This window comes from Alligator mississippiensis, chromosome 1 (assembly GCF_030867095.1).
Source record: "Alligator mississippiensis isolate rAllMis1 chromosome 1, rAllMis1, whole genome shotgun sequence".
Classification (NCBI taxonomy): Eukaryota; Metazoa; Chordata; order Crocodylia; family Alligatoridae; genus Alligator; species Alligator mississippiensis.
Genome location: NC_081824.1, coordinates 416,128,829 through 416,156,035, shown reverse-complemented (window position 1 = coordinate 416,156,035; position 27,207 = coordinate 416,128,829). Strand labels below are relative to the sequence as shown.

At 39.7% G+C, this 27,207-nt stretch overlaps 2 protein-coding genes across 9 annotated transcripts in view; one reads left to right on the top strand and one right to left on the bottom strand.

Moving 5' to 3' along the window:
• Positions 1–27,207, top strand: part of INTS6 (integrator complex subunit 6) — a 173,127-nt gene that overhangs the window by 50,381 nt on the left and 95,539 nt on the right. For 2 of the 5 annotated variants that reach the window (XM_006259867.4, XM_019491370.2), the window contains 5 exons: positions 678–820; positions 1,699–1,933; positions 5,656–6,018; positions 6,522–6,615; positions 13,842–14,425. In XM_006259867.4, the coding sequence (XP_006259929.1) occupies positions 678–820; positions 1,699–1,933; positions 5,656–6,018; positions 6,522–6,615; positions 13,842–13,935 (929 nt within the window). In that variant the 3' untranslated portion in view covers positions 13,936–14,425. Of the gene's footprint in view, positions 1–677; positions 821–1,698; positions 1,934–5,655; positions 6,019–6,521; positions 6,616–12,497; positions 14,426–27,207 lie in introns of those variants that run through there. The other 3 variants (XR_001373082.3, XM_019491369.2, XM_059732017.1) reach the window with 3 other exon arrangements.
• Positions 15,864–27,207, bottom strand: part of SERPINE3 (serpin family E member 3) — a 35,911-nt gene continuing 24,567 nt past the window's right edge. For 3 of the 4 annotated variants that reach the window (XM_059732243.1, XM_019491373.2, XM_019491374.2), the window contains exons 6-9: positions 26,891–26,991; positions 20,900–20,986; positions 18,245–18,328; positions 15,864–16,095 (exon numbers count right to left, since the gene is read on the bottom strand). In XM_059732243.1, coding sequence (XP_059588226.1) covers positions 16,052–16,095; positions 18,245–18,328; positions 20,900–20,986; positions 26,891–26,991 — 316 coding nt within the window. In that variant the 3' untranslated portion in view covers positions 15,864–16,051. The remainder of the gene's footprint in view (positions 16,096–18,244; positions 18,329–20,899; positions 20,987–26,890; positions 26,992–27,207) is intronic. The other variant, XM_019491375.2, reaches the window with a different exon arrangement.

Here is a 27,207-nt window from a genome sequence, read left to right as displayed (position 1 = left end):
ACAACTAGGATTTATTCTAGTTGAGCAGGGCACTGGGGGACCATGCACACTGTGTTGTAAACAAAGTACTGAGGACCTGAGTCACCAGAACTTTAAGGAAACCCTTGTATCTTGTTGACTTTAGTTGGTGCTACTCAACAATAATGTTGCTTCTTGAGGACGGTATTTGAAAAGAACAGTCCCAATTTATTGCTGTTTTATTTAATATAATGTCTTTCGAAATTGTTGATAGTGGGGAGGGGGTTATGTTGCATTGTCAAAATTGAAGTTAGATGTAGCATACACCATATAATAAATAATGGTTTGCTTTTGTACATTAGCCAGTCTGGAACTCCGTTCTTCTCCTTCCAGTTGTCCTGTCCAAAGATTTGTGGAACATATTTACAAGGATTAAAAGTATACCCCGAAGGTGGTTGCTTTCTACGTATTGATTTCTCCAGTCCCTTAGCAACAGATAACCTATGAATATCACATATGTAGCATTTTAAAAGTCAGATTTTCTGGGAGAATGGCTGTCTTTTAAGCCTTTTTCTGTCTCTATGTATCTTGATGAAAAAATGAGATAATCTAAAAACTGGATGTGCCGGTGGAGCTAGAATTAAATCCTTATAAGATAGGGTTATAATAAAGTATTTCCATAGATGCAGCTTTTTGATAAAAGTCTTCTCTCTTACTAGATCAAGTTCACAGTGTGCCTATAGCACAAATGGGAAATTATCAGGAGTACCTTAAACAGATACCATCTCCCCTTCGAGAGCTTGATCCTGACCAACCCCGTAGGCTGCATACGTTTGGCAATCCATTTAAACTGGATAAGAAGGTGATTTGCTACAATATGCTGTTTAAACAAATGCTTTTGTTTAAAACTATTGTGTTACATTTGTGTTGCTAAATTGAATTATCCAAGGCACCAGGGCATAGGAAAACCCTTTCTAGGTATTTTGAAGGCCACTGTATTTCTCAACCCTTTTTTGACAAACATACCTCTGAACTTTTTTACATTAATTATTTTTGTCATTGTGGTTTGGTCAACATCTAATTTCTACTCTACAGGCAGGCAATCTGCAGAATGGGTGCCAGAGCATGGTGCGCACGGGCATTTTGCTTGGCACGCATGCGGATGGTGGAGAAGGGGCTGGGCTGCATTGTCTCAACAAGGATTGGGCCCCTTATGGCTCCCCCACCATCCACCCCTGCACACCAACACCTTAAGTTGAGGCTGTGGGTATTTTTGGCACTCTGCCCAAAAACATTGCTGACCCCTTTTCTACTCCCTTTTTATCAAATTCTCCCTTAAAAAATCATTTTGCATTAGATTGTTTACATCAGCAAGTTCTGTTGACCAAAGGAGTCCCTCATAAATCTAGGTCTTGCAGTTGGCTGAATTTTGAAGCTTAATTGACTATATAACTGACTAAATTATAATGTGCTAACTCCAATTTAGAAGACAAGTTTTACTGGAAATCTTACAACCCCGGTCAAATCTCTTGCTTATCCTTCAGTGTATCAGTACTCTGTCCCCAGACTCAAGTTAGTATTTGAGAAGCCAAGATGATATGCCATATAGTACCTAGTTGCATTCTGAATGCCTGTTATAAAAAGTCAGCAACATTTTTTAATATGTGCTGTGTTCTTTTAAAACGTTTTGTACTAGATGACACAGATTAAGCTTCTTACTCAGCTGGTTATTTGTTACAGGGGATGATGATAGATGAAGCAGATGAATTTGTATCAGGACCTCAAAATAAACACAAACGACCTGGAGAACCAAATATGCAAGGGATTCCTAAAAGACGTCGGTGTATGTCACCTTTGCTCAGAGGACGACCACAGACAACTCCTGTTGTGAACAATCATATTGGAGGCAAAGGGCCACCCACACCTATTACACAAGCACAGACAGATTTTGTCAAGCCTGTTCCTATTCACAAAAGTGAGTGAATCTGTATTTCAGTTATTTTCTGTTGCTTTCATTTTCCTTGACTTTAGAGACATTTTTTGTATAAACACTAAATTAATATTTAGTATACAACATAGCTATCAAGGAAATGATGCATATTATAGTTTTCTCAATTATGACAATCTGATCATCCAGTTCTGAAAGTATGTAAATATGCAGCCTTTGTTAGCAAAACTACAGTTTGCATATTTTGCACTTTAGAGTTGACAAATTTGTTATAATTCCCTTATTAATTAGGACTGTATTAAAGTTTCTGAAATTTTTCAGTGGCAGATGATTTTTAACACTGCTTTCTAAAATTAAAATAGTAATGAGTTGTACAAGGGAAAGTTTTATGTAAAATATAAGGTACTATTCTCCTTGTCCTCTAATCCTTTAAAAAAAAAAAAAGGATGTATATACATCACATAATAATTATATTATCAGTCAAATAAATGTGACTGATGTGTAATTACCCACCATAAGATATCTGAGGATGCAGAAGATGGATGGGTTACATGTTTACCACATTAATTTGTCTAGTTGTGCTATTTCTATTATTAAATTTCCCTCCACAAATCAGTCTTTCAAGGCTCCCAATTGTTCTGTTGCTTTCCTCTGACCTCTCTCTCCTGTTTCACTGTGTTTGTAATAACTGGGTGATCAGAAATAATTTGATACTAGATTTATTTATACAAGAGGTGAAGTGAGTTTCATTACTTTTCATAGGATGTGCACAATTTAATTGCCTTGCTTTGTGGTACTTTGTATGGCAAACTCTGAATTTGCTGTAGTGTATCCCATCAAGTTGTCTCTCTCAGCAAGGTAGCACTCTGGGTACTTTTCCCCTATTAAGGCTGCGTACACATATTCCTATAATCTGGGAAAATTCCCAGGTTTGTTCTCGTGGTAGAAAAACTTAACTCAGAGCTATGTGTGTAGATATTCAACTACTGAGGCCTTGAAGAAGCTTGCAGTGCTGTGACACTGCAACCAGGGGGGCCCTGTGCATACATCTCAGTGGGCTCTGCAAGGCTCCCTTCATTTGTCTGGCAACAGATGGTAGCAGTGTATAGGGCATTCCCAGGTGGCTAACAGCTAACCCAGACTGTGCCTATAGTTAGCCTGTGGTGTCAGCATATACAGACATTTGCTCTCCCAGTAGAAACACTTCTGGAAGTGATTTAATCCTTATTGTTCCCAGGTTATTTTTTACTTGGAGTGGCCATTTTTATTCTGGGAGAAAAACCTAAACATCTGTAGACTTGTGATTTCTCCCAGGAGAGCAGTGACTCTCCCAAGAGAAACCAAATGTATGAGGTCTAAGTATTTGACTTTTGGTTAATATTTCAAGTTAAATCTTTTGAGATTAAATGGACATGAAAACCTTTTGGGTGTTTTTTTTTTCCTTTATAACTCTTACAAAAGAAGTATCAAATTCTTCTTTATCCTGAAAGTTGAGGTGGTGGCTTATTAATGAAAAAAGGAACTTCAGGAATTCTGCTAGGAATGTCCTTTCAGTATAAAAAAAATAATGTTAATTACTGTTGACTGTTTAGACACTTCTTAATCTCATACCATGTAGTTGATAGCCAAATCGACCTGGATTGATTTTGAGTTAAGTTTTCATGATATATATTTCAAGTCAGATATGACCTTTGCTTGAAATCTAGATATAACTTCATTCACTTCTTTTGTAACTGGCAAAGAAGTAATTGGTAAGCTTTGTTTTTCATAAAATTGTTGTACTTCTTGTTCATGAGATTACTCCAGAAGTTACTAAGCTTTGGTGAGCCGGAGTACTGCATCATGTTTTGGGCTCCACAATTCAAAAAGGATGTGGAGAAGCTTGAGGAGGTGCAAAGGAGAGCCACGCATGGGATCAGAGGTCAGGAAAACAGACCTTATGGATAAGAGGCTGAAAGCCATGGGACTCTTCAGCCTGGAAAATTGCAGGCTTACGGGGGACCTGGTGGCTACCTATAAGTTTATCATGGGTGCTCGCTAGGATCTGGGGGAATGTCTGTTCACCAGAGCGCCCCAAAGGATGACAAGCTCGAATGGTCACAAACTCCTCCATGACCGTTTGAGGCTGGACATAAGGAAGAACTTGTTTACTGTCTGAGCTCCCAAGATTTGGAATAGACTGCTGCTGGAGGTGGTTCAAGCACCCACTTTGAACACTTTCAAGAGACAATTGGGTGTTTATCTTGCCGTATGATCCCTGCTGACTTCCTGCCCCTGGGGCAGGGGGCTGGACTCACTCTTTCGAGGTCCCTTCCAGCCCTAATGTCTATGAATCTATGAAAAAATGACTTTTCTAATATATGTCTATTACCTTAACTGGCATAGTCTAAGGAATATTTACAGCACAGAAATAGGAAGTATTTCTGTGGAGACTAATACTATGTTTACATGTATTTAAACTTCCACTATTTCTAGTCATTCTTGTTTATTAAAAAAAAAAAAATCAGCAGCAGTTGGGATACTTCATTGTCCAATTCTTATAATCCCATAGTGCCTGTTTTTTAAACTAGCTTCTGTGTGCTCACTTAAATCAGATAACGGCGTATTCTTAGCTATTTTGCACCTTTTATGTATGTTTTTATATACAAATACAGAAAGGTGGAGAGATTCAATTTCAGCCATTAAACTAACCCTCTCTTTACTTGCAAATAATTAGTAGAAGCCTTTTATTTTCCCCATAGGATTTTTGGCTAGCATTTAATTCATTTTCTATTGTGTATCGCTTCTGTTACTTGACACTTAGTAGTACTGCAGCCAGGGGGCTATGAATGTATGTACATCCCTTGTAATTATCTATTTTTGTAGCACTGCACAGTGGTCAGGCACTTGTGGTGCTGCAAATGAATACCTGTCCATGACCATACTGCAGCACAATTTTATATTTGAACTTTGCTCCAGAGCAAAGTGAATACCATTCCCTTAATGTGGGACTTAAGTGTTGCATGGGACCTTTAATCAGCCCTTCTGCACTGAAGTAAGTTTTATCAACTAGTCTTAGTGGGACCAGGTAAGAAGGTCTTTTCAAGAACACCCTTCTTCTGTCCATTTAACTTTTTTACTTTGTGACTAGTCTATATAACGTTTCTCCCTTATAAAGAACACACCCATACTTTGCTGGGCCTTCACTGACTAGTGGGTGTATCACGATGTTCTGTACTCTAAACCCACAGGAACCTTTTCTCCCACCACCCATATTGAGGAAGTCATTCCTGCCTTTCCTTTATCCTGGCACAGGGGTTGTCAACTGGGGGTGTGCATACCCCCAGGGGTACTTTGCAAGGCCCTAGGAGGTATGCACAGGCAGATGGGGACAGAGCGCTGCCACCCACCACCCCATGCCGCTGCCTCCCAGGAGCACAGAGGTGGGGCAAGGGCAGCGGTGCCCCTCTGCAGGCCACACAGGTGCCACCCAACCAGTCGGATGCTGGGAGGGGAGGAGCTTGCATGAGGCAGCAATTACCGCTGCCGTCCACCACCCTACTCCGCATCCAGCTACGGGCCATCCCTCTTGCTCTGTCCGGCTGCCGGGGGTACACTTGTTAAAAAAAAATGGTTGAAAACCCCTGTCCTAGCTGATGGAGCATGATTGTATAAGAGTAAGATTACCCATTGCTGGTCACATGTTAGTGAGGTGTTTTAAAACATTCTTTTAAGTTTTCTCTTATTTTTCTGGTCTTTTTTTTTTTCAGCATCAGAAAACAATAATGAGATTGCTATGGATGATGTGATTGAGAATCATGTTGCGGACCCACTTTCATCTGATGTTTTTCCAAATGCTATGGATTCTGAATTTTCAGTGTCCCCTCCATTCAGTTCGTTGGACCAGCCAGCAGAGGATCTAGGCCATGAACATTTAGCAAATAATAATGTGACTATAAATGAATTTATGGCAAATCATGAGGAGCCAGGGGGCAAAGAACTAAGTACTGATACAAACTTGACAACATCCTCCCCCAACAAAGGGAAAAAAACAGTGCACTGCAGGAGCCCTAGAGAGGTTAACATAGAGCTTAAAGCACAAATTATGAAGGAGATTCGAAAGCCAGGAAGAAGTAAGTATTAGAACCCCAAACTGTCTTTGTGTCCAATTAGCAGGATGGAAAAATCAATTGATATGAAAGACTTAGACTAGAACACTGTATTAATAAGGTGCTAAATCATGCCAGAATTATAATATGAAACAATATTTGCCTAATGGAAGAAGCTGAAATAATAGAAACTAATTGTGGCTTAAATCTTGGGCCAGAACTATTTCAGTTATAAAATCTCCCTCAGGAATTTACTGGGTGGATAGATTGTTGAAATAGGAATACATTTATCTGTGTTGACAACATCCATCCTCTTTCTGCATAAGTGTCAGATTTTGCACCTTCCTCTTTAAGTAGAATCCTAAAATGTTGTGTACATATTGATATTTATATTAAATACAATAAGTAACAATTAGATATTATTTTGTTATCTTTCTTAGTACAAGTAGTATTTCTTCAGCTGAATGAATCAGCATCTTGCACCAGTGTAGGCATCACCTGAATATTTTATTTTTGCTTTTTTTCAGAATATGAAAGGATCTTTTTTTTACTCAAGCATGTACAAGGCAACTTACAAACACGACTAATATTTTTACAGAATGTTATTAAAGAAGCTTCACGGTATGTAGTTGATTTATAAATATTTGGATAAGTTAATGATTATGCAAGATTTAACATTGGTTACAGTACATACAGGCAGTGTATGGTGTTAACTGCTGTATATGCTTTGTGGATACCTATACATTTGTCTTCTGTGTTTTTATTATCTTATCCTAAGATTGCCCACACACGTGCCTCAAATTGTAAGCATATTTTGTATAAAAAGCATTGAGAAATCAGTACTTTTCTAATCTACCGTGATCTTTGTGGTCCCCAATTTGTAAAGCCCCTTTATTTCCACAAACTCAGCTCTTCCTGTTTTCAGTTCATTGTTTTGAAGTTGAAAAGCCAAATGCACGTACATACAGATAGATGGGAATGATATAAAATAAGGGAAAATCAGGTCAACTCAGCAACTTGGAGCATTATATTTCTGACGTTTGAATTTGAGTGTGCAGTTTCATTTCAAAGCTCTGTGGGACATCAGTATTAAAGAGTGTGCGTCAGATCTTCAGAGGTCAGTCAGCATATAAACTCTTAAATTGAGGGATAGAGAGACCATTTTAAACCAGCTCAGGATTTGGCTTTAAATTATGGCTCCCATCTCCCAGTATTCACGTCTTCAGAGACCCATTCGTTCCTCTGACCAACTTTCTTTGGAAGGAGCTATATCCACGCTTCCCTTGTCTGAGGGTAGAGAGTTTGGTTTTGGGAAGGAGAGCTCTCCATAAGAAAAAATGCCCTGGATATTAATCCTGTTACTACTTCTGGTACCTAGAATTTGATACATTTTGATTTGCAATAATGATACCAAATCTAGTCAACACTTAAAAAATATTTAAATAAAAAAAGCGCATTAAAAAAAGGAAAGCATTCTTTTTTGACCCAATCTGTTTCTTTGTTCTTTCAATAGATTTGTTATTTTTAAATGGTGTTATTAATCAATTTGAACAAAATTTTGGTCTCAATGCACATGCTAAACAGATTGAATATTCTTCTTTCTAACCCTAAGTGGAAAATATGTCTTGCTGTCCCATCCATGTATAGGTGTTTTAAGCTAGTTGGTTCATGTAGCTGCAGATAAACTGTGATCATGCTTTAAAACGTTCTGTCTCTGTGTCCATAAATGCTCTAAGTTGTGCTTGAGCTTGTAGGGCACATGGAGGCCTATGTACACTTTCTGGCTTTCTTTCCAATGCAGCAAAATTATGTCAGTTCTGCTGCTCTCAGAATTGCTCGATTTGAAGATTTGTCCTTTTGGAAATGGTGACTTCAAGATTTAATCATATAATCATTTCTTTTGCACTGTTTTTTGTCTGTAGGTTAATGATGCTTCTGATGTATAGAATCTGGAGGCTCTAGTTCTAGGCTGTCCTTCAGCTCAGGCCATCCAGTAGTGGAATAAATTGGTAGTTCAGTTTCTGATAATTTTGCTTTTTAATTTTACATTTAGTAGTGATTTATATGAAACTCCATCCTCTTTAAGTACTTGGTTGTGCAATGGTTCATTCCAGACTCTCAGATTTGCTGTTTAGTGCCTTCCCTCTGAGATGCTTCCTGTTACCCTCAGACATGGCAGAGCTCTCCCCCAACCATAAGTCTAAATCTTAATTTATTTTCCTGAAAAGTAACAGAATGTCCAGGTGAATCATGAATGTTCAGAGTCAGCCAACCCCTAGTACTGCCAGGCAATTTTGGGCTGATCATGTTGGACCTTTTTTTTTAAATCTTGAATAAGTTCTGACTTCCACTCAGGAGCTTCTTAGTATTTCAGGGAAAGAATCTAAGAATGAGGACAGCTCTATCTGGCCAGTTTAGAGTAAATTCCACAACAACGTGGGCTGGAATGGTGGGGAGAAAAGAAAGACATCACTGAAAAGATCCAAATTTCTCTCAGATACCAAAGTAAGTTTTCCTCTCCTTTGGAAAGAAGGTCTCTCACCTTACCACAAGGATAGGTGGGTGAGCATGGCATGAGCCCTGGGCACTACCTAAGTGGGGAGAGAGCAGTACCAGAATGGAACCTGCCACCATTCTGCACCTTCCAGCTCCAGCAACAGTGCAGGAGCATGTGTGAATGAGTGAGTAAAGAGCTTTCTGGGAAATGTAGTTTCTGCTACTGGAAGCAGATGTCACCATTTTTTGCTGCCAAAACTCGAGATTTTTTTGGCCCCTTGACATGAACGTCACCTCACTTTTTGCCACTGATATTTCCCCTCATCAGCAAACCACCAGTTGCTGCTTCTATGTTGAAGCCTTGGGAGCCAGAGATCTTCTGGGAAGGTATGGTTACAGTGGAGAGGGATTGACTACCCCAGGGCCCAGTCCTGACCAGTTACAGCTCTGCACACAGCTCTCTTTTTTCTTAAGTTGATAAATTCTTATAGAAGCAATTCTTCCAGACTCAAGGTCCCAAAAAGGCATCATCTTTGTAGTGCAGCTATTATTAAAGAATGAGTGGAGATAAATTGTGGGTTTAAACTCCTCTCCTTTTGCAGTTTCCCACTAAAGCAGCCTTTGAGAGTTTTCATCTTAGGGGGTGATCTTCTGCTGGTGCTCTGTATCAAGTTTAATGCATCATATCTGGGCCTGCAGAGAAGCCTGCGTTACTGTTGTGAAGCCCTGCTTCATGTTGTAGTCTAGTGGGAATTTTGCTTGCTTGGCTTTCAGCCCAGGAACCTTTGCTTTTTAAGAAAGTGGTTGAGATTTCAGGCACTAGGAGGATTGAAATTGCTTTTTGATCATCAATCACAGGTTCTTAACCTGTCAGAGAAAGTGACTTAGATTCTGAAAGGCACAAAGGAGTCTCCTGCCACTTCACAGGTTAGCTCCAAATTAAAGCACGAGGGAAAATGTAAGGATTCCACTCTAGGAAACTGGACCATTTGGGGATTAGAGGGCAAGTGGGAAAATCCTTCCTTGTGTTCAAAATAAGTTCTGATTTATTGAGCCAGGCCCGAGGTTGTGATAGTAGTTTGCTCTTGAGTTATTTATATGAGTATTTGAGGAGCAAACAGCTATCTGCCAGGCATTTGGACAAGCACCTAGCTGGGGTTGTCTGATCCCAGTGCTCTTTCCTGTCCAGGGCAGGGGGTCAGACTCGATAACCTACTGAGGTCCCTTCCGACCCTAACATCTATGAATCTATTTGGACTTCCAGTAAGTTAATTTCCACAATCTGTGTTTGTTTTGATACTACTCATAGTCCTCCAGCTAGTATAAAATAATGCATTGGGTAAACAGCATTAGGAACAAGCACATGCAATGCCAAAACAGGAAATCCTGCAGGTCTGCATTCTGGATTTTCTAGGTAAGGGTGCTGATGGCTTGCAAAGAATGCAATATTAAAAATGACTTTCCTTTTAGGTAGTATTCAATACCAGAGTTTCCTATAGACGGTCTTCGAGGACATCACAAGATCGAGTGAAGACTGTATAAAACCAAATGTTAACCTTAAAATCTTAGTGATGTTTCATTAATCTGCAGAGCCTGATGCTGTAGTGTAGCACTAATTAGTTATGAATGGGTTTATTGGGTTAGGGCACTGATCAGTGCATTGTCTAGGTGTTCAACTTGCAACCTGTGTCCTTTTGCGTATCTACCAGTAATTTAAGATTTGGGGTGTGTACAGTGGATCTAAAGCTTGTCTTGTGTTTGTAGAGGAATTGAGCTCTCACACAGAAATATTATCTTTTGTCACACTGAGTTAACAAAAACTTTATATCTAAGTTTCCTTCATAGTCATTCACCATTTGTTCAAAATATAGTGTGGATAGTTGTTTTTTGCGGGTATCAAAACAGGCCTGCTATAATGAAGAATAAATTGCAAGAGTCTAAACTTCATTGCCTTAGCCACTTCATAGTGGCCATATATAATAAATTATCTCCAGGGCCATCCAGCAAACCGTGAATTCTGCCTGTGGGCCACACCAAGATCAGTGGGCAGCACCATGGTCTGGATTGTACAGCGCCACAGGCCATATCTTTGGCACCCCTGCCTAAAGGCTTATCTGTACTATTTGATGCAGTGCATTTTGTTTCATCACTTGGCACTTTTTTGAAAGATGGTAACAGAAATGGGCATCCCTATTTCTTGCAAGAGATATCTTGAGGCTGTGTACTACACATGCCACTTATGCGTTCATCTTGTTTTGTCCAAAATACGTAGACCGTAGGATCTTAAAGTTACTATAGGCAGAATGTTAAAATTTTGCAGCAGTTACATGCTAGCCATCCAGGGTACTCAGATCTTTAGATATTTGGGAATGAGTATAAATAGTAGGCCTGTGTGAAGCAGCAAGTATTCACTTTGAATTTGGCCTATTTGGAGTACAGTGATTTGATTCGGAGATTCGAGTCACTGTCCCAATTCAATTTGGCCAAATCAGATCCGAAAGATTTGACGCTGCTTCAGAGATTTGGCCATAGACTAAACAGGCAGCTGACACAGCTGATAAGTCTGTTGGGGGTGGGGGAGGGAGAGATTGGGGATGGGCCTGGGGCTGGGACAAGCTGCCCAGCCAGGACGGGGGTGGGGGAGGTGCGGGATGCAGGTGCAGCTTTGCTCAGAGCAGGGGCCTCTACCCTGCTGCCACTTGCCCAGCTGGGGTGGGACATGAGCACGACTTGCTCTTGGCTGAAGGAGGCAAGCAGCTGCAGGGCATAGCCCCCACTCCCAGCACTGCCGTGCCCACATCCTGCACCCTCTTGTTGGCTGGGCAAGTGGCAGCAGTGCAGAGCCCCTGCTCCCAGCGCTGGTGCAGGTATGGCAGTGCTGAGAGCAGGGGCTATGCTCTGCTGCTGCTTGCCCCCTTCCACCCAGAGCAAGCTGTGTCTGCATCATGCCCCACTCTTTCCTCCCCACCCCCTGCCGTGCCAGCTGGGCAAGCGGCAGCAGGGCAGAGTCCCCACTCCGAGTGCTGCTGTGCCCACATCCCACCCCATCTGCCCCCCTCCGAGTTCCGCACCCCTGTCCTGGCTGGGCAGGTTGCCCCAGCCCCAGTCCTTCCCTCTCCCATGCTCCTTCCCTCCCCCAACCGACTTACCAGCTGGAGGCAGCTGGGGCAGCTGAATCACCGAATAATTTCCGAATCGATCAGAGTTTTTAATTGGTCTCCCGATTCAATTTGGATTTGGAGATTTGGTCCCCGAATTGGGCCAAATCTCCTCTGAATTGAATCAGCTACCGAAGCTTCACACAGCCCTAATATACAGCATCTGCGAAAGACTTGCAAATTAGTTTTCATTCCTTTGGGAGGAAGGTGGTGTTGTTGACCTCCTTCCCATATAATTCCTTTGTTTACATGGAGAAATGATTCCCTCCTTCTTTCATAATTGTTCTATAAAACTTTGCTCATCCTTCCATCATATACTTCCCAGTAGTAATGCTACTTCCCAGTACAATAAAAGCTCTGTTATCCAACATCCATGGGGAATAGGGGGTGCCAGTTAATCAAATATGCCGGTTATCTGAGAGTTATACGTATCTCCAGCCCGGTGGGTTGGAGGCATCTTTGCCTATTTGGGCTGCCACCCCTCCCACCACATCTAGTGTCAGGGCTTTCACTCCCTGGCGTCAGTGTGTCGGGTGACAGGGAGGGAGGCTCCGCACAGGCTGCTTTGCCCCGGGCCGTGGTGCAGAAGAAAAAGGTGGGACTCGGCTCATGGCAGCAAAACTGGAAGTGCCGCGGTGGGACAGATGCTGGTTAATAGAGCATTCCAGATGGTAAAGTGCCAGATAACACCGCTTTTACTGTAGTAATGAATGAGAAAAGCAACACGAGTGAGAATTTTTTTTACTGGTAATTTTCTTTCTGTTGGCAACTACTTGTCTCTTTATTCATTGTGTACCCTGGTAGCCAGGTAAGTGACCAGAATGTAAACTGGAATCATTTTCTCTCAAGGGAAATTTCAACATGATAACGCTTACCTTAAAACAATGATGAGTTGTTGCCTGCATGCCAGAAATGCTGGCAGAGCTTCAGCATCTTTGGAAGAACTCTCCTGGTGGCCTAGGCTGATGGACAGGGTTTAGTCCTACATCCATGCATGCTGCAAGGTTGAATTCTCCCATTGGCAGTAACCTAAGGGTGGCTTGTAGGTATGTTGCTACTCTCTACTTCTGTCAAGGATTTTAACTTTTGGGAAATATAATCTGTTAATTTATAGAGTGAATTTAGAAGGAAACACAACTGTTTTCTGAAAGATAATTGTGTGTATTCTGTGCACACTGGTTGTAGAGTAATTTTTCTACCTGTATATAAATTTTAGTAGAGCACAGACATTAAATTAATCCATTTATTTTAATTTGTGGGAAGGTGAAAGGCAGTTAGGATTGCCAGTAATCTTCCAGAATGTGGAGTAAGGTTAAACTTTGAAAAACAGGATATAAAGTTAAGATTTGCTCTATATCCATCTGAGGTATGGGGAGCAGCAGGTGATTGGAGAGAGGACAGACTGTGTATTAGGGGCTCCTTATGGAGGCCTAGCTGAAGTAGAGGGCTAGTTTAGGCTGGAGCATAGTGGTATTGCAAAGGTTGGCTCAGTATACAGATTAGCATACATAACCAAAAAGGTTTGCGACCATCTCAGTTAACTAATATATGTTGGGAACATTACAGGGCACCTTCTTATATGGAGCAACATATATGCAGTGTACTACTTAAGTTAATGGGGTGAGCATGGAAGGAGGGTAGGTGGAAATATTGACAGGGAACTATTATCATGGGGTGGGAGGTGGAGGAAGGATACAGTCATCTTTTTTGTATTTAACATTTCTGTATATATATGGTATAAAACTGCCAAGATTTGGTATATTGACCCATAGCTGTGATTTTTTTTTTTCCATGCACTGTCAACAGTTCCACTCTCTAAACTTACCAAACCCTGACCATTATCACTATTTAGCTATAACACAAGTGTACAGGAAGGTCCACTTAGGGATCCTAGCTTCTTTTACCTTGAGCTGGGACAGCTTATCACTTTCTCTCTGCTGAGCCAAAATCAATATTACTCAATATTAATAGGGTTTTTGTCAGTGAATATATACTTTGGAAAGGAAGGGTCACATTTCTGCCATGGCACTAGGTTGCTAGGTTTTTGACAGACAGCAGTACACACTTAGGAAACCTCTTTTCTATGCAACATATATTGAATAATAATTGAAGTCAGAGTTCAATGAAAAGTCTCTTTAACTGTCTGCCTTATCTCTGGTTGAGCATTATTCTTGTGCTTTCTTTTACATGTAGGTTTAAAAAACGAATGCTGATAGAACAGCTTGAGGGTTTTCTGGAAGAAATCCATCGCAGATCCAACCAGGTCAACCATATCAACAGCAGCTAAGAGACACTTTAGACAAAGAAAAGCCACAGCAGGGTACTGCTGTATTACCTGCATTCATTTTTGATATGCGCTCTTAAAGTCCCTATCTGAAAAAATAAATAAAACCTCAAAGCTGCTCTGTAGTATAATGAGAAAAGTATCCATAAACTTTTTTTCTTCCTTTCTGTTATTTTTGTAATGTGAAAAATATCACTAAAAACATTTTTATTTAACTAAATAGAGAATTCCTTGCTTGTCATTGACTTAAGTGTCACTTTCCCTCAGGTTCTATTTTTTTAATCCAACCTTCAAAACTATCACCTCTAAGGTTGAACTTTGCCAAAAAGTTGCTTTGTAATTTTCAAAAAAGCACATACATTAAACAAGGTAATGTTTTGTATATACAGTTATTTTGGATATATTATTTTAAGTTGTACAAATGTATTTTGAAAAATATTTAAGAAAAGCACTTTTGTTATTCCATCAATAAAAGCTCTATTTTAATCTTTGATGTGCAGGTGTAAATGTTTTTTATTGAGGTAGCTCATTCTGTCCTCCATTTTCTAGGTCTTTGCGGTTTGTGTCAGTTTTTAGGAATTAGCAACACATGTGTGTCACTGGAAGTGCTAACTCTTTGGTTCTCAGAATTAAACTAAGGTCTCATCTTGATTAACCAGGTAGTTACAGTGATAAATTGACACTACATTATATGCTGTAAGTCTTATATTTTCCAAAGAGCATCACCCATGTTGTATGCTACAGTAATGGCAAAACGCAGGAATATTTGGTGAAAAAATAATATACTTAGAGAAGTCTTTTTAAAATTCCTTCTGCCTAGCTTCAGCTTCTTTTCAGGATTTCAGCTGTCTTTTCTAAATGTTCCTACCTTTGTCCTCACATACATAAGCCTTGCTAAGTAATGGAGCATCTCTTTTCTCAGTGCTTTGCATTTCTCACTAAAAAGAATGTCTTTGTATAAATGCTTAATTGGGTGTAGTATATATGTTGATACTTACTCGGCTATTATGTGAGCAGACACACTAAGGTTGGCTTAGTGCCAGTTCCTAAACAGCCTCTTACAGCTTAATTAGTTTCTCTTGGCTGCACCTTAAGCTACTTCTTTACCTCACTGCCTCAGTTTGATTATGTAGTCAAACTTGGAACCTGATTCAGCTTCTAATTTTCTTTTTACTACTACTACTACTTAAGGTAGCAGGTATTGCAAGGCTTTGTTTGGGGCAAAAGTTAATACAATTTAAGTCTGAAGCAGGTTCATTTGCTGCAAGTTTGTGTGTAGCATGTTATAGCATGTTCATTTGTAATTACAGCTTTATTTTTTACCTAGGCAGCAACAGCAGATGGGTTTCACTAAGCCATAGTGGCAGCTGATTCAGTGGTTCCCCCACCTTCATCCCCATCAGCAGTTGCTGCCACCATAGGCTGATCAGCTCTTGCTGTGCTAGGGTGGAAACAGAATATTGGGCTGCCCTGTGTTCACAAAGCTGTGATGGCAACAGTAAAACAATAGGATCTCCATGACAGCTCTATTCCTCTTGGGTTGTCAAGGAGCCAGCTGCTCTCAGTCCCTCTGTCTTGAAGAGTAGAAGGGAGAGCAGAGTACTCTGGAATGTTGGGAGTCAGATAAACCACCTGTATCGGTACGTGTAGCTGTCCATGTTACATGTGGCGTTACGAAAGGAGTTCTTGTTTGAAACAGAATTTTTTTGATAGCGGATTCACCTTTTTAATCTTACGTACTCCCTTTTTATAGCACTATAAGGGCATAATAAAGCGCAACAAAAGTAACGTACATGTATAGCTTGACTAGCTTCTGTGATCTGGGTCTAAACATCTGTATTTTACTGACCATGGATAGAAACTCGTGCTCTCCAAACATTTTTTGTTTTTAGATATCAAGATGGATAAATAAAAGTCCACAACTCAATATGCAAAAAGTAATATATTTTATTTACAAGGTTATATGGTTAAACATTTACCCACTGTTCCTTGCTGATGTGTTTGCAAAAGATGGTATTTTAAATATCCTATTTTAATAAATATGCATAGGGTGCCTCAGTTTCACCAAGGGAAAGCTGGTCTCAGGAGGAATTGGGAGCGGGGTATATCTGACAAACTCTTATTGTGATGGATTTGTAACTCTTCCTATAAAGAGCACTGATCCTGAAAATTGAAATAAATACATATTACACTCTTGAACATTTATGATTTTATAAAGTAAATGGGCGCATTTCAGATTTGTACGTGTGACCGGCAAGTTAGTTTCTCAAATTGATCACTGGCATGCAAATACCTGGCTTTTGGATGGGGGGAAAGGTTGGAAGTCTGGCCCTTCACTTTGTCAATCATGCTGGGCAATTTTAAAGTGAACTGGTCAAAGTAGCAATTGAACAAATTCACTCCTGTTTTAAATCCACTAGAATTACAAAAGAGATTAATTCAGCCCATTAGGTTACAGTGTTACTTGATTCAGCAGTTTAATCATTGCTTAAATCACTTACACTGGGCTAGTACAATACTTCCATCAGCTTGTCCCTGTACAGGGATACATTAATTTGTTGGATTTTAAAAAGGAAATTTGGCACTCCCAGTTGTATCAGAGTTGGGCAGGGCTTTTGTCTTGCTTGGTATTTGAAAAGTGGCTAACATTTCTGGTATTACCAGAGCATCAACATGGTGAAGGTGAGATATCCTAAAATTTGGTTCTACTTTGAGCCCCATTGTTAATTTGCTTGTAGTTAGAATTTGGAGCTTGCTACTCCCAGAGGATAATAAAAAAGCTATTAAACATCACTTTTAAACTGTGACTTTATTTATTCCCTCTCCCCAAAGATAACAGATTTCAACCAACAGTTTGCATTTTCACATCTACTTCTGCATTCTTATAATAAATGGTACAGGGAAATATGATTTGCTCTGCTGAGGATGTTTTCTGGTACTGTTTGTTTAGAATGTTATATGATAGGTTTTTTCATCTATACTTGTTTCCTTATACGTCCCTGTTTTACAATTTATATTTCTATTAAAGAATAATTTTGTGTTATGTTTTGCTCAATTTACTTACCAAAATGATTTTTGCTACCTACTTCTATAAGGTCATTTTGGCTCAGTTTTTGTAAGTGAGGCTACATTCTGTTCCGTGTGTGTGTGTGTTATCTAGACTTCTCAACGTTAGTCTTTGCCTGGGATGTTTTCTGGCCATTGGATGGTTATTGCAAAAGAAAGACAGTCTTAAGATATGCTTCCCCCTTTTAGAAATGCATCATCACTGTTCGGCAAAAATTGTATGTTGTTAAAATATTTCAAAGCATCTATCTGTTATGCATAAAGCTTTTCAACAGTTAGGAAAAACCTATCCTTTAGTTTTGAAGTACCTACGAGGTAGATGAGAAAATATAATCACTTTAAATAAAAAGTTCTTTTTTCAGGTCACAGAGAGGGTCATTTTACTGAGCTCTATAAATGGTTTTTATGTTCCCTAAATATCTAGCAAAAGTGATTTGGGACATGAATGAGATTTGATGGCTTGTGACATTGCTAAAAATGTCTTAACTAATTGCATTTTATTCTTTCTGATAACTTTCTGCTCCCCCAAGAGAATAAGCATCTCATACAAAAGAAATATTTATTTCTTTTCTTTTTTACAAATTATGTCCCTGTAAAACCAGAGGATCTATACAGAGTAACTATCCTTTCTGGGTCCTTAATGTGAAAAAAACATGGTCTCAACTATTTTCTGGGTGATGGTGTCCACATCAAATGACTGCTATGTCTGCTGGTGACTATCAATGTTTTGAAGAGACATAGACCTTAAATCATCCTCTCAGAATCAGGAGATGCTTGGGATTGAGGCATATAGGTAGGATGGCCACCAGGGCATACTGTATATGGTCTCTGCATAAATAGACATTAGTCTCTATGAGTATCAGTGCCTTGAATGAGAACTAAAAGTACACAGAAACTGTTAAAGATGTTCCCTGATTTTTGTCAGTTTTCCTGCTACGATTAAATTTTAACACTTATTCTACAAGTTCTAGTAGTTGAGTTTTCCTAGCATCTGATGAAGTAAATTGTTGCCTACAAAAGCTCATCCTCACCTGAACAATTCAGTCTCTAAAGTGCCACTGTGTCCTACCTTTACAGGTTCTGTTATAAGGGAGTTTAAAACTACTATTTTATGGGCACTGAAGTCACTTAGGCCACAGACAGGCATTCGGTTAAAAGTGCAATCCCAACAATTGCACTTGCCATGCCACATGTTCATGGCAGGAGGCAAGATTGTGGGATAGATGAGTAAATGAATAGTCCATACCTGTATTGGCTTGCCTCAAGAAAAAGATGAAAGGTCTGTCTGCTTTGAAAATAGGAGTTCGAGATCTTTTTAGCAACACCATTGCTGCCATGCAAGAGAAAAAACAGTAATAAAATGTTTTGACTGCAATTTCTGCCTGTTTTATACAGTGCCTGCGGAAGTTTGAATTTTTACCATCCTAGCCACTGAGCTATTAATTTTCCCTCACTATACAAGTGAAACTAAGATTAAATTTATCTGATAATAAAATTCCCATATACTGTATATATAAGCAGGGAAACTTTTGGCAGGCTGTATTACGTAAAGAATACAGTGCCGCGAACAGTGCTAGAGGGAGCTCTGCCTTTTTTTTTTTTTTTTGCTAGAGTCGTAACTCCTGGCTACGCCACTTTCCTGCACCACGTGACCAATTTCTAACGACCTCCATATGTCAAGGCTTAGTTATTTATTTTACAGAGTTTACGATATATAGACAAGTAAAAGAGAAATTATTCCTGATTTGCAGATAGGAACTATAGACACAGATGAGGTATTCTGGAAGCTGCGTAGCAGAAATCAAAACCAAACCTCCTCTCCTGAATTTCCATCCAGTGTCTTGGGGTTAGTAGCTGGTATTTTGTACAAAAACATCAGGCTTCTCAATAGTTCAGGGATTTTAAAAAATGTATTAATGCAAATTTCTTACATTATGATAGACCTAAACATCCGTAAAGTAAGATCCTCTTGTTGAATTACAGTTTCCCAATGAAATTTCTATATTGCTAAGTGGTGTTACTAGTATATTGGCCAAACATTAATATCTGTGGATTTCTTTAGGATTAAAACTTCTCCAAAAATATAGAAATGTGACCAAAGCTAAATCTTAACAAAACTAAATAACTAGCTTGCTAGGCACTATTTCTGCACTTCTAAAAATAAATTGAAAATTTTCTTTTCAATATGTCAATATGTTACTGAACTTACAGGTTTTGAAGTAAGCAGAGGTAGATGTGCATGCAGCCAGTAAACTGTTAACATGATTGGTGAGTGTTAGTGATGGAGAAGGGAAGCAAAAGAAGCCACAAATGTTGCTAAAGAGGAGTTTCATTAGGGAGAGGAGAAAGTGGCTTTTTTCACTGTTCTTTTCTACTGCTGTCCAGATTATTCTAGTTGGGACATCAAAGACTTCAGTGGAGACTAGAAGGTACTTGTCTGAATATGTGCAATGCTAAGTTTATAAGTATACTGTTACTGGCTTTTTTGCACTCTTACTTCAATCTTTCTTTGGCAAATCTTTCCCCATTTTTCTATTCCTTCCCAACAATATTTTTGGTGCAGAACAGTTTGTATGGGCCTGTTCCCAATGAAGTTACTGGAGTTTTGTTATGGACTGAAATGGGATAAGGACCTGGTGTTCTGTCTACTGCTAGCCACAATGCTTCCTCTTCAGGTTGTGAACACTTGAAGTAATTTTAAATTGGTTTCTCCTATATGAGTTTATTTATCAGAAACATTACAGGAATGTTACTGCACCACTAATGATAAAAAGTCAAACTATTGTCGAGCCCCACAGCAAAATTAATTTAGCCATGTTGCATGCAAACTATGTAACACACATGTTCCTATGTGTATCACCATCATCACTATGATGCTGCTGCTGGAGAAATATTGGGTAAAATATGGAATTGAGCTATGTTCAAAACAAGACTTAAGATGAACAGAGTGGACAAAAATTATTTCAGTCAACTTCTGTCCTCAGCTGCCTAAGATGAGGCCAATTCAGCCTTTGGCATAAACTGAAACACCTTATGCCACAGATCAGTAAGGGACAGCTTGCACCAAAATGCACCAAAAACTCTATGCCAAGATAGTAAGAGCAGGTGACCTCAGTAGCACCTGGAAATTTCCATATACAGGAGAATCCCAGGATGTCCTTGTGATACAAAGGGGTGGAGGAACTGGGTTAGCTACTTTCATATTTCCCTGTTTAAACCTACTTAGTTTCTGAATAGAGAGTATTAATGCAGGGTTCTGGATTTAAATGTGTTTAGTTTTAAAAAAGGGAGGGGAAAGAATATGACATGCCAGTGGGGAAAAAAGCATACGACACACAAGTTCATTAGAACCACAGTCTAGGTTGGAAGCTGGCATTTTGCACAGAAGTCCTCTTTTTATGTAAAATTACATCTGCTGCCAGAAACTTGTACATAGAATTTGAAGCTCCAAAAGAGTATCTGAGAAATTAAGCCTACAAAGCATGCACAGAGCTGTAACTTCAAATCCTTCAAATTAAAATTGCTGTGGTGCTTTTCTTCCAAAAATTGAACCAAAAAATCCCCTTCCTGACCAGTAAGAAAAGTTCAAAGGTCAGCTGCCTTTTAAAAAAAAATCCCTGCACAACAGGTAAAATTTATTGGTATGTTTGTGTGCATATTTATACACTATATATGTACAGTGTGAAAGACAGACAATAGTCAGTGGTTCTTCCATGCTCTTTAATTAGATAAGTAGCTGGCTGTTTTTTGCTGTCTCCCCATTACATAGGTGCATATTTAACTTAGAATTGTCATTAAGCACATATTTGTGTGTTTTGCTGAATCTGGGCCTTTAATGTTTGCTGCAGCTGTGAGATGGTGCTGATCTGCAAGCTCACTAAAATGTGTGCATCTGATTTACCTGTAGCTCCTGATGCATTTGTACCATCTTCTGCAATTTCAATCTTTGCTTTGTGAATAGCTTCTGAAATGTAAAGATTGCCTTGCTCTGACAAATAGACAAAAAGTGAGTATTAGAAGTTATTACCTGTTTCCCATTGTAAAAACACAACTGTTTAAAAACATTGAAAAAACTTTTTTTGTAGCAGCTTTCTCATTCTGTTGCCCTTTGTAATATCTGTGCTGCTTATAGAACCCTCTAGTTACTATACATTTCATTCAGGGTTGCTTGGGCAGTTTGTTTTAATCATTATATTAAAAGTGAAAAGCCCATTGGCCAAGTTTGTGGATGACACCAAGATATGGGGTTGCGCGGACACACCCGTAGATAGTTTGCAGATACAAGCAGACCTAGACAGGCTGGCAGTTTGGTCAAAATGGAGCCAGATGAGGTTCAATGTAGAGAAATGCAAAGTGCCGCATCTGTGAAGGAAGAACCCCCAGCACACCTACAGGCTGGGCATCGCTAACCTGACCAGCACTACAGGTGAAAAGGATCTGGGAGTAACAATAGACCCCAGCATGAATATGAGCCAGCAATGCGATGCAGTAGCTGCTAGGGCTAATAAAACTCTGGCATGCATCAAACAGTGCATCTCCAGTAAAACCAAAGAAGTGATTCTCCTGCTTTACTCAACATTGGTGCGGCCACAGCTGGATTATTGCATCCAGTTCTGGGCGCTGCACTTCAACAAGGACGTGCTGAAGCTCAACGGTCCAGAAAAGGGCCACTCGTATGATCGGAGACTCGCATGGCAAGCCATACGAGGAGAGGCCGAGGGATCTCGGACTCTTCAGCCTAGAGGAAAGAAGGCTGAGAGGGGACCTGATTGAGGCTTACCACTATCAGAGGCATACAGTGGGGGCTCGGTGAACAACTGTTCACCAGGGCGCACTGTGGGAAAACTAGAAACAACAGTCACAAATTCCTGGAAGATAGTTTCAGGCTGAACATTAAGAAAAACTTCTTCGCAACTAGGGTGTCCAGACTATGGAATAAGCTACCCCCAGAGGTGGTGCAATCATCTACCCTAGAGGTCTTCAAGAAAAGACTGGACAGTCACCTGGTTGGGGTCACCTGACCCCAGATGTCTTTCCTGCTCATGCAGGGGGTTGGACCCAATGATCCTTCAGGGTCCCTTCCAACGTTATGATTCTATGATATACTAGATCAATTAGTCCATTCCTCTTCCCTTGGTTTGATAGGATGTATTGTTTATCAAAGATGCTGCATTAGGTCTATAAATATAATTTTGAAAGGCATTCTATAAACAGTTTACACTCCTGTCTGAACCTTACTTTGTTTAGTTCATGGGTGACTTTTTAGAGTATTCAAATGTCAGAGTTACAGTTCTAACTATGCTTGTATCAGCTTTATGTTCACTCTGCTATCAGCTTGTATAGATGCAGTAAATAATAGCTGATGGTTAGAGAGCTACTAATAGCAGGTTTTGTGGTCTAACATTATTTGATGTATCATGATGTATACCATACTGGAAATTTTCTGCTGCTTTCCACAAAAACTATAAATGTTGTATGTAAAATATTGCAATCCTTCCTCTTGTCTCTTAATAATTATCAAAATGATTTAATTCCTTTGCATAATGAGGGTCTGTTTTTTATAGGAAGACTAGTTTTCCATGAATGTTATTGTAAGTGCATAAAAAGAGTGTAATATCTACCTGCTAAATACAAGCTATGCTATAGGTAACAACAGCTTTCCTTCCATTATAAATGTCTTCAATTGGTCCTTTCTTTCCATAATCAAGTAAATTTCCTTCAGAAAGTCAGAGGGGTAGACAGAAACTCATGCTGAGCATGAGTTGATTTTACTATTTCAGTGATTTTTTTTTTTTTATAGTCTGTTAGTGTCCTCCTGTGTCATGGTAGTATAGTCTGAAGAAATGAACATGAGGTTGGGCATCAAAAAATGTTGAACTTTAATTTTGACTCTAGTATCACTGGCAAAATCTTAGACGCTGTGTTTCACTTCCCCATTTGTGCATTGAGATTAGCCATACTTAACCTTAACAACCTTAACCTTAACTTAACCTTAGCCTAGTACTTCAAAATGGTTGGTAAGGGCAGGATACTGTGGTAGAAAATCAGTTCCCCTGCCTGCTGCTGGCCCTATGTAAAACTGGAATAACAATGTTCATCTTCCTTTTGAGGTGCATTTTGAAGTTTTTGGATAGTAGACATTGCTACAAATGGTAACTTTCTGGTAACTAGTTTGTTACTGTTTGCAGCATTTGTCATAACCAAGCAAGCCCAATACAGGTTATTGAGCTCCATACCAGAGTAAATGCATAGAATTCTATTGTCTGTGTTAGATTATGAAGCTGACCTCCCATATAACAGTCCCGTCTGGCCTTCAGATCTGTGATTTTATTAAATAACAATTGATCTGCACTATGTTTTTCACTGATATTACAAAGATCAAATTACTGTCAAGGCCAAGGTATCCAGAGAGAACTCACTTATTGGATACCTTATTTAAACCTTTGTGGCTGCCAGAATATAAAAATAGCATACAAGAAGATGAAAAAAAATATAGGAGATAAAGTGAAATGATGGGCTGAGTTCCACGTACAATTCTGGACCAGTTCAAGCCTGCACTTCTGTTAAGCGGCAGGCATCTTCTGCATCAAGCAGCTGCACCATGTGTAAATGAGACATTAAAATGGATTTGAAACCAGACTGAGTTAAGAAATATCACAACTCCATGAGCAATTTGGAAAGCACATCTCCTGGAAAAGTTTCACTGTCACGACTGCTGAAGAATTATTTTCTCACTTTAATAGCAACAGTGAAGAAAAGGGGAAGAAAACCTAGCATAAAAATTACCTGCCTACCCTACAGAGGGGTAGGAGTTGGTAAAAACATCAAGCAGAAAGTTTAGTAAGAACAGAAGGCTGAGTCCTAATTCCTGCTCCCCTGCCTGGAACTGGTTTGCAGTATGACCTTAAACAAATCACTTACCTCTCCTTTGCCATGCCTATCCCAAGGACTCTGTAACTGCTAAAATGATGGCCTTGACAAATGACATGTTAACACCAATGTAGGTGACAGGTTTTATACACCAGTGTAAATTATACCCGTGTCTGGAGCCAGGGGCATAACACAGTCAAGTGCCCAAGGCAGCTACAACACAGGGGCAGCAGTAATTTCTGAGCCCCTTCTTATCCCTCCCTAAAAGTTGGTGCCTGGGGTGGCTTCCCTGCCCTAGTTGCACTTGGTGGCAGCAGTGATCCCTCATAGTCGAGGATGATCACTCCCATGGGTCAAGTAAAGGGTTGTAGATGAGTCAGTTGATGGCTAAGGTTGATCCGAGAACTTCACTGTACACTACTATCTGGAGCAGAGAAGTGGCTAGCTCTTGCAAGGCAGTTGCCCCCGTAAGTACTGCTACTACAATAGCTTGCCTCTGGGTAATGGGAGCTGGTAATAGTCCGTTTGCATTCAGCAAACCAGTACCCTGGGATAACTGTAGATGCATAATCCACAGTTTGTTAATTATACCGGTGTAGCTTTACCCCTGACTTTTCCCAGGGTAACTCTATACCACACTCTATAAGGTTAAATCAGTATAGAGTTGCATATTGTGTGTCTTTATTTTTTTCACATTTCTGTAAGCATGGGTTATACTAGTATGAAAGTATTGTCTGGGCCCTCAGTGGAAGGTACAATCCACTATGCAAGTCGCCATTCAGCTTGATTATTGACATAACATGGGCCAGATTCTGATTGCAGTTCCATGAGTATTATGGAGAAACTCTGCTCATTACACACCACTGGAATTGTACGTGCGCTATTATGGCTTCAGAATCTGACCACATTGACTTTTTTAAAAATCTCCTTTAAGTTAAAAAGCATCTTCATAGGTTTAAGACAAAGGGAATTAGGTTCAATTTGTGTTTCTGTACTTTAGCGCAGCTTTGGAACACTTGGGGTGAACTGTTGGGTGAAATGGCAGTCTTTCCTTCTTATTTTTTCCATCTTTGTGATTATACACCCACTATACCACTGAGTTGAATACTGAACCCTATTTGTAAGCCATCAATCCGTGGTTTGAGTGTCCCTCCACTAATTCTGGTAGTCAGCAATATTTTTCCATGTGCTTGAGAACTAATGATTGCAGTGGGAGGAATGAATTAATGATGGATCCATTAAGCAATCCAAAGAAACCCTTTAAAAATTGCTGATCAGGAAGAAATAATGGGACTATAACATTAAAAAAATAGAGTTCTGAGGAGACTGAAGCTTAGTGGCTGAGATAATTTGGTAAGACCTCAATGAGAGCTGCCTATTTCTATATTTATTATTATGGGTAAAGGCAAGTGTAGTGCTTTTCCTGGTTGGTGCCTGAGTTTATAGTGTTAAGTCAGAATTATATAGAGAAGAAATGGAAACAGAATCCCTGAAAGAGCAATTTAACAGGGAAAACTTGAGAGTGAGAACTTGAGCAGAAGCATTTAACTAAAGCTCACAGGTGGACGCAGAGAAGCAGCAGCTGAATCAACATTGTAATTCATCCTCCTAAACCATTTGCTCTAGTTTAAATAGATGCAAATCTTATAGGTATGTTTGTGAACTGTTGGCAGGTTTTAATAAGCATGCCAACATGTCTGGAATTGACAAAACAGCCAAATCAAAGATCATATCTACAATGCAGCTTACAAAAGGATGATCATCAAGTTGCAAGTTTTAGTTGGGAATTAAAAACAAAATATGTGCCATGAAGTTTGTCCCATGAAAACAATATTCTTGATAAGGAACCTCATAAAAATGTGGCTTCCATTGTACCAAAAATCTTGTGGCCATGCTTCCATTTACAATAACACCACTGGAAGACAGCTAAGATTTTACAACTGAATCTCCATTTAAGATTTGTTGCTACGGATATGAGTGCCAAAGCGGAATTGCTCAAGTAGAAAGTGGTGTTTATCAAACCAAAGGAAATAGGTATCTGTGGAATCTTTTATTATTTGCTCAGGTTAAAATTTTCCAGTTAGTAGAATAACCTCAGGCTTTTTGAAACAGCTGGTCAACTTCTATCTGAACAAAAAGGAGATGGAGTTGATTATTTGATCACGGGGTTTTCAGGACAGAAACAAAGGGAAATTCTAGGAATGTTGAGGACTCAGAATAAAGAAACCTGTTGCACTGTTAGGCCATTTCCACACAAACACAGACAATTGGGGACCTTGTGCCACTGCTAGTTGTCCCCTGGGAATGTCTGTGCCATGTGCCCTCTGGTGTATGTGGCAGGTTACCTTGGGTGTGGTAGGGGAGGTTGCAGCCAGCACTGTGCTGGCCCTAGCAGCCTTACCCGGGGTCCTGGGGGCCTCCTGGGGCTGCAGCAGTCCTGCTGCTCAGAGCCTGGCTGGCAGCTGGAGCATGGCTCTGACCGGCCAGGCTCCGGTTTTGATCAGCATGTGCTGCTCTGCATTTTTTGACCCCTAGATATTCAGGGGCCAAATTAAACCCCTGCACTGCTCCCTTGCATCATGGACAACAGCTGAATGTGCAGTATGTGGTGCTGCAGACATGTGTAAGGCACTATGTACTGCACGGCCATGCTTGTCTGCACATGACCTAAATGTAGCATTATATTCAGTAACTATTTAGGACCAATAGTATGAGCATGAGGTACAACAATTTTTCCAGGCTTCAGGTTGTGCCACACATACTGTGGCTAGTAATGTGCTTTCTCACTGGCTTAATCTCTCAAAATCTTTCCTTATCAGATTTTGCTTATCCTAATAACAGTTTGAAACAGAAACTTCAGTATTACAGTAAATCAATAGAACCTGGATTGTGGTTTTCATAGAACCAGAAGTATAATTAATCACCAAAGGCTCAGCTCTGTTGAATCACTGAAATGACATACATAAGTCTACAACAAATCCATACATTCAATAATTAAGTCTTATATAAGAAATGTTCTTACCTGAAATACCTTTAAAATCAGCCTCAGATGGATCGAAAATATCTGTTATTCCCAACATGGGTAAAACCATTTTTAAGTCAAAGTGGCTTTGAATGCTGAATCTAAAATGAACACAGCAGATTTTGTTTAAATATACAATTCATAGCTGCAGAGAGTGGAAGGCCAGAACAAACCATTTAATCACCTCATCTAACTTTCTGCATGTCATGGGCCCTTATATATGGAGAACTGAGGGAAGTGTAAGACCAGCAATTTGTATTTGGCTAAAGTGTTTCTTCCATGAAGGCATTCAGTCTTCATTTGAAAACATAAAAGAT